We start from the raw sequence: 7823 nt of genomic DNA, 5'->3' as shown, positions 1-7823 counted from the left end.
AAATTTAGCTAGAATAGAATTTATCACGAGCTCACCATCTACATAGTTGTACGGATGTAATTCAAAATCTTCTATTATGAAAACATCAATATATCAAATATTGCACATTAGAAGTGCCAAGTTCCTAAAATTATATCTCCTACATGTTGGGCTCTGATACCACTTGTTGTGCGCGGCAGAAGCCAAAACCAAATCGATGTGCTTCGAGAGACCAAATCAAAAAAACACCGAGAGAATGCCAAACAATGCAAATAAACGGCACAAACTCAAACAACTAATTTTAACTTGGTTTGGCAAGTTGCCTACGTCCACGGGGCGAGAAGGGGATGAGGTTTTCACTAATAGAGAAGAAGAGTACAAACTGAGATTACAAAATCACATAAACTCACCAATTAATCTCACTAACAAAGCTCTAATTCTCTCCAAATAAAACCCTAACCAATAGCTCAGAAAATAACTCTTTTCTGTGCTCCAAATATCCCCTTCGCTGCTCTCCAAACCTAAAACGTGTTCCTATATATATATAGAAATCCTAAAACCAAAAACATACTAGGAATTCTAAAACCAAAATCAAAACAGATTAGGAATCCTAATAGCTTGTTACCAAAACAGATTAGGAATCTTGTTACCAAAATATATTAGGAATTCCAATAACCTGTTACCAAAATAAATTAGGAAATATAGTAGGAACTTGCTATTCAATAATTCTCCACATCGGCGAAGTGTTTCCAAAACTGAGCCGACACCAATACCAATCAAACATCCCACTTGTTGCTTTCAGTACGAAGTGGAACAAATCCACGACAACGGACTCAATCCATAACAAGTCGAGACCCAAACGAGAATGTGAACACTCTCCAAATATCGGTATCAACTCACCAAACCGGCTGCATCATAAATAACTACTTACGTATCCTCTTGCATAAGGAATCAAGCCTTTACGTAGTTCACCAAATAGCCTCCAAAGACCCTCAATCCAATAGAAGAGTTCATAACCCTTCTCCAACATCATCACCAAATATGTGGTTGATAGCTCTCCTAATGGCTCCAAAGTGAAACAATCCAAACACCTCCACTTGAGATGAACTAACGACCATATCCAAATCGAAACTATGTCCACCAGTTGCACTCGAATCAACCAACTCATCATCTGCATCCAAATCCAGATGATCCTCAAACGGTGTCGCCTCAGCTGGAATCTCAAACGATACGGTATGATCTGGAGTATGTGGAGTAATCTCCATCTAACGTGGAGTAGCATCACCCTCCACCCGTTGTGATATCCCAACGATCTGATCAATATTTTCCACCTGTCGAGAGTCATAAGTGACATACCTGCTCAGAACCAAATCAGAGTCTCCTAACTGATAATCAAACGAGCTTCTGAATCCCAAATATGCAATCGGATCAAATCTCACATCCTCGATGTGACCAAATGTTGAGCAACTAAATATCTGACGCAACCCAAAATCGAAAACAGCTCCACCAGATCCAAAATCTCTAAACGCAGTAGTCGGTAACTTATGACTAAGATGACCCAAATATGTCAAAGCCCGAACACCAAAACCAATGCTCGACATCAAACGCCGATCCACCTCCAAAAAGTAACGACCAATCAAAAATGTCATCTCATCTCATTTTCCCAATGTTTCCTCTCCAATGAAGTGTCTCCAACTGCCATGAGCTCGGCACAGATTCAAGAAAGAGCCCCTACTAATATTAGAACAACGAATTCCCTTTCTGCCAATTCACTTTCTCTAACTGTTATTGACTACTAGGACTTCAAACCAACGGGACTTGGTTGTAACCCACAAATACCTAGTACAATCCCCAACATAGGAAACCAAATATCGATTACCTTCCAATGATGTCTCCTTGAAAGGTCCCCAAATGTCTGAATGAACACCACCTAGAAGACCCCTCAATCGTCGAATAGAAGTGCCAAACTCCACCTCGGTCTCCTTGCTCATACCAATATGCTCAAAGGACTTCAATATGCAAGTCAAAGCACTTCTCGATAATTCAAAATCTCAGCCTCAACTCCTTCTTTCTCGGCCATCTATCCCAAAGCACCAACAAACCAATGCAGAACAAACGAAGAATAGATCTAAACTGATAAAGGAGAGATTTTTACCTCCAATTGAAACCCTAATAAGAGTCTCTGAAAGATCTCACCCCACACGACAGAAACGAGATCCACAAATAGGAAAATCTCACATTTATCACCAACTGAAACCCTAGACGAACTTCCAAAGAGATCTACTCCTCCAAATAGCCCAAGCATAGTCCGAGCTCTGCCACTTGTTGTGCTCTGATATCACTTGTTGAGCTCTGATACCACTTGTTGTGCGCGGCGGAAGCCAAAACCAAATCGATGTGCTTCGAGAGGCCAAATCAAACAAACACCGAGAGAATGCCAAACAATGCAAAATAACGGTACAAACTCAAACAACCAATTTTAACGTGGTTCGGCAAGTTGTCTACGTCCACGGGGTAAGAAGGGGATGAGGTTTTCACTAATAGAGAAGAAGAGTACAAACTGATATTACAAAATCACACAAACTCACCAATTAATCTCACCAACAAATTTCTAATTCTCTCCAAACAAAACCCTAATCAATAGCTCAGAAAATACCTCTTTTCTGTGCTCCAAATATCTCATTCGCTGCTCTCCAAACCTAAAACGTGTTCCTATATATATAGAAATCCTAAAACCAAAAGCATACTAGGAATTCTAAAACCAAAATCAAAACAGATTAGGAATCCTAATAACTTGTTACCAAAACAGATTACTAGGAATTCTAAAACCAAAATCAAAACAGATTAGGAATCCTAATAACTTGTTACCAAAACAGATTAGCAATCATGTTACCAAAACATATTAGGAATCCCAATAACCTGTTACCAAAATAAATTAGAAAATATATTAGGAACTTGCTATTTAACACTACATGGCCTATCGGTTTCATTATAATCTGCTTAATGAAACAAGGGAAAACACTGTTACAGAGACATGAAATTCTTTGTTTTTCTTTCCTTTAAGAGGGGAAAAATCAACTTCCGTTAGTTTTTTAGGCTCTGATTGCATTGAGTCTGTTCAAAAGCCATACTCAATAGCTCAAATGATGAGACTATGAAGATGAGCTAATTATTGGTGTTTGGTTTCAACAAGGTGACACGTTTGACCCTAGTTAAGCATATTGTATCCCATGATTGACACAGATTATGCTCTCTCTTGTCTTCTTTCTATTTCCCATTGGAACCTAATTCTAGATTTACTCCCAAGATTACTATTATTTTATTCTCATTCTCATTCCGTTTTAGCTATCTAAGTCTTCGATCATGCTTTGGTACTTTCCCGTCAAAAGAGAGGCAGGATCTTATACTTAAGGAATTGACTTACTTTTTTGGTCCACAACCATTCATTGCTACTAAAACAACATAACTTAACTACCAAGTAGGGCTAATCCTTACTTTTATATTTGAGGTTATATTCTAACAATATTTTAGTAGTCCATTTATGTTATGGTTTTTACATGAAAACCACCTTAACTTATACATAAATTATAACTTACCACCTTTATTTATTTATTTTATGTAAACCACCTTAATTTGCTTACATGTTCTCAGTGTCACACTTTTAGGTATTTTCTATTTTAAACAAAATATTAGTACCCCTCAGTCTAACCTCAGTCTAACCCAAGAGGAAAAAAAAGGAGAGGATGGGGAGAGGGGAGAGCAGTTGGTGGGGTCGGTGGCGGGAGAGGAGGAGAGAAGGAGGTTGACGGCAAGAGTGTAAAGTAAGGAGGGAAGGCGGGAAGGGGGGAAGGAGATGAGGAAGATGAGAATGGAGGAGGAGGGGAGAGGGTAAGGGAAGTGAAGGGGAAGAATAGGAGGAAAGAGATTTGGGTTTGGAGAAACTCTAGAAATGAAGGAGATAATGGAGGAGCTGGAGGAGGATGGGGAGGGGAAGTGGAGAGGTAAAGAGGAGGTGGAGGGGGCCATTGGTGGAGGGGTAGGAGAGGAGAAAAGAAATTAGGGTTTGAAGAAACCCTAGAGGTTCAAGAGATGGTGGAAGAGATGGAGGAAGAAGAGGAGTTGGAGAGAGGTGTGACATTGAGAACATATAAGCAAAAATAATGTTAGGGGCACACCCTCTAACACACCACCAACCACACCCTCCTCTCCTATCGCTACAGTAAACCGGGCCCCAATGAGATTTTAAAAATTTTAAAATCTCATGTGAGGCCTGGTTTACTGTAGCGATGGGAGAGGAGGGTGTGGTTGGTGGTGTGGTAGGGGGTGTGCCCCTAACACCACTCTATAAGCAAACTAAGGTGGTTTAGATAAAATAAATAAATAAAGATGCTAAGTTGCAATTTCAATAAAAATTAAGGTGTTTTTCATGAAAAAACCCTTTAAACCCAAATATAATTACATATGTGCATATTTAATTAAGGAATAAGTGCAACAAGTTGGCTTCACAATATAATGCTTATGTTGTTAAGCGTTCTACACTTCACCTGCATCTACACTAGAGCTTAAAGTTTATTGAATTTAGAACTCATGACATCCAATTTAGAGCAACCTGGGTGCATTATCTCTATTGAGACCACGTGTTTAATTGGGCCAACATGGGAACATCGAATTTGTAGCTTAACTTCGTCAAATTGGGGTCTGAAAAAATTTAATCTCCTTTAACTCTGCATAATGACACCTAAAAAAAATGTCAGCCATTAGATTGGTCATCCGAAGGGGGTTTAGCATTCAAAGTAACCAATGGCCAGAATCAGCTAGCAAAGAGAATTTGAAGGGAGACTTTAACTAACTCCCAACTGTTTGGAAGAGAAGCCTCCAATTAGCTGAATAAAAGGGAGAAGAAGACTAAGCATAGGCACTGCCACAAAATTCTCAACTCCCTATTTATGCCTATGTTGATACTTACTTAAAGCCAATCGCTTCCTTACTTTTTTCCATATATAGAATTAATCTAAATTGTCGATATAGATCTCTAGATATCAATGTTGATCGTAGCTCAATACATCGTCTTCGCCTTGGGATTAACATCCCTCCTTGCTTCCTTCACTGCTGTCGGTAATAATAAGATCTTCTTCCTCATGTCATAGTATCTATTATTTGTGAAATATGCATCTAAATCTTGAATGTACACAGAGAGGAATATAGGCTGAGGAGCATCAGTATTTGTGAAATATGCATCTAAATCTTGAATGTGACTAGCTAGCAATGAGCTTCTAGATTCTTCACTCTTTGTCAATACAGAATATAGCAGATCATTTCTATTTTCCTACACCTTGTAGTTCTCATATGTCATAAAATGTATACTTTTGAAGTAGGACATTATTTGTGACAGAAAAAAAAGAAAAAAGAAATCTCGAATGTGACGTTATTTGTGACTGATACTGCAGCAGGTCAAGATTTCGGATATGGTAACGGGCCTAACGGGCCACAGAAATGGGGCGATCTGAAACATGAATGGACGACGTGCGGTGCCGGGAAACAACAGTCTCCAATTGACATCCCAAAAATAGAGGTCGATGATAAAAACGATAAGTTGGGTTCTCTGACAAGAGATTATGTTGACTCAAAGGCTACGCTCATCAACAACGGCTTTAACGTTGAGGTTTGCCGCTCAAATCCGCCACTTAGATTTATTGTAGACTGATTTCTCTGCGATGAGATTTATTGAAATCTTGCAGTTGAGATACGAGGAAGGCGTCGGCAGCGTTACTGCTGATGGGAGAAACTACTCCCTTCAGCAATTAAATTGGCACACACCCTCTGAGCACACTTTGAACGGAGAAAGGTGATCTGGGATTGCATCACTCTTCGCTCTTATGAAAAACAATTACCTCTCTTATTTCAATTCCTAGTCGAACATCACCAACTTTCAATGCCAACATCTGTATATGCTGGTACTGGTGTGTAGATAATTGTCATGTTGTATGACTACAATTTTTGCGTCCAGGTGAACTTCATAGAAATTTCAACAGAGACGCCAAGGAGTCACTAATTGAGATCTCGTGAAGTTTTCTATTAATCCTGCAAACGTTAATGGGATTTATTTATTTTTTTACTCAGATTTCCAGCGGAGCTACAAATGGTACACAGAACTCAAGATGGACTTTTTGCTGTAGTGTCAATCCTATATCAAATCGGTGATGAAGACACATTCCTTAACCAGGTAAAGAACATAACATATTGACGCACAATAAATTCTTAAAGAACACAAAAAAATAATAATAAGGGATAATGTTTTTACAGCTGATGGAGGGTTTGAAGCGATTAGAAAAAGAGAAATGCGATGACAACCAAGAGGCGCGTATCTCCGTTGGGAAAGTGGACAACAAGGCCTTGAGGCGATCGACCAAAAAGTATTTCAGATACCTAGGCTCTCTTACGACACCGCCTTGCACTGAGTTCATTTCATGGACCATCATGGGCAAGGTGATTGGAGTCCTCTACTTCAAACATCAATGTCTAACTATCATGTCTTTAGGGTTTAATTGCAGGTGCCAACCACTTAATCTATATACGCTTAGACTGGGTAATGCTCAAGTAAATGTATATCTTCATTATTTGTATCGGTACATTAGGGATTTTAATGCAAATCTTACCAGAACAACCTACATGCTGACATAGTGTCCTGAATCATAAAGGGAGAAGTTGAAATCCTCAAATTATCTACCCACCCATCTCATAAATGGCACAAACTCCTTGCTCGTATGCGGGCTGTACAGGTAAAATTTGTACTGCTGTAAGAGAACACAGGTTCTCTATACAAGACACTCAAATGTTAAGATATCTCCCTGTAACACACTGGCGTCCCCCCGTGAAACTAGGAGATCACTTTGATTGAATGATAGGGAATCTTGTGCTTAAGAGAAGAGTTTATGGATAATAAATGAGTAATCCATACAGGATACGTCGTGTATCTAAATCGTACGGGATATTTCCAGTAATCCGTTTCTTGTCGACTGATGCAGATAAGAGAGATGTCACAAGCTCAGGTTGATGCTCTGAAGGCACCTCTTGCAGAAGCTTACCGTAACAATTCAAGACCGATACAACCATTGAATGGGAGGACTGTGATGCTTTTTGCGGAGAACAAGGACAAGCCATCGGTGTAACAGTGATTTTCCGTCGAGTGTGATCAATGGGATATTAAGCGTTTATTCTTGAGAGATTTTGTTTTAATTTTCCTGTGTTAGTAGTTTGATTTTACTGTTAAGTCTATAGACGCGGTACCATATTGTTTCCAAGGCCTCGTGCAAGGGAGCCATTTAGTTTCACTTTTATCGAGTGTTTTTTGTTATTGGGCATACGTAGCAATGGCTTCTTAAAATATTCAAAAACTATTCGCAAGATGACCATATGTTTATCGCTAGAGAGTGATGATTTGAAGCAAAGGAAAGAAATCTATTACAGAGAGCAGGAAAAAATGAGAAGTAATCAGCGATCTTTGATATGTTGTGATCTGCAATCATATGATCAAATCCTCTGATGGACTGTGCTAGGGCTACCGTTAATATGCGACATAAGCCCATTTGACTTTGTATTTTAGGTTTCAAATATCTTTTACATTCATTACAATCATGAACAAGCACATAAGCACATATATGGACAAATGCAGGCAGTAATCAGCTCAAAGATGATTCAGGGGGGAAAATGTTGTTTCCTATAGAGTCTCAAATATGAAATGGTCGAAATGACAAGTATTAAGCAGAAAAAAGAGTATGCAGTACATTTCGAAATAGAATTACTTGTTATAAACATAACAAAATGATCTCACAGTCATTGAATCA

The 7823-nt window shown here is 38.9% G+C and overlaps 1 protein-coding gene across 1 annotated transcript; it reads left to right on the top strand.

The window, feature by feature from the left end:
• Positions 4914 to 7385, top strand: LOC109829439 (alpha carbonic anhydrase 1, chloroplastic-like). The gene is made up of 6 exons (XM_020396559.1): positions 4914 to 5094; positions 5427 to 5641; positions 5718 to 5824; positions 6100 to 6202; positions 6283 to 6465; positions 7005 to 7385. The coding sequence occupies exons 1-6, from the start codon at positions 5022 to 5024 to the stop codon at positions 7146 to 7148; spliced, it is 825 nt and encodes a 274-aa protein (XP_020252148.1). The 5' UTR covers positions 4914 to 5021; the 3' UTR covers positions 7149 to 7385.

Source organism: Asparagus officinalis, chromosome 2 (genome assembly GCF_001876935.1).
Source record: "Asparagus officinalis chromosome 2, Aspof.V1, whole genome shotgun sequence".
Classification (NCBI taxonomy): domain Eukaryota; kingdom Viridiplantae; phylum Streptophyta; class Magnoliopsida; order Asparagales; family Asparagaceae; genus Asparagus; species Asparagus officinalis.
Note: the sequence above shows the minus strand (reverse complement) of the source record. Positions and strands in the feature narration are given on the sequence as shown.

Excerpts from the sequence above, each read along its gene's own strand:
- LOC109829439 (XM_020396559.1), top strand. The coding sequence starts at position 5,022 with ATGTTGATCGTAGCTCAATACATCGTCTTCGCCTTGGGATTAACATCC. Across the intron at positions 5,642-5,717 it reads ACAACGGCTTTAACGTTGAG|TTGAGATACGAGGAAGGCGT; the intron begins GTTTGCCGCTCA and ends GAAATCTTGCAG. Across the intron at positions 5,825-6,099 it reads CACACTTTGAACGGAGAAAG|ATTTCCAGCGGAGCTACAAA; the intron begins GTGATCTGGGAT and ends TTTTTTACTCAG.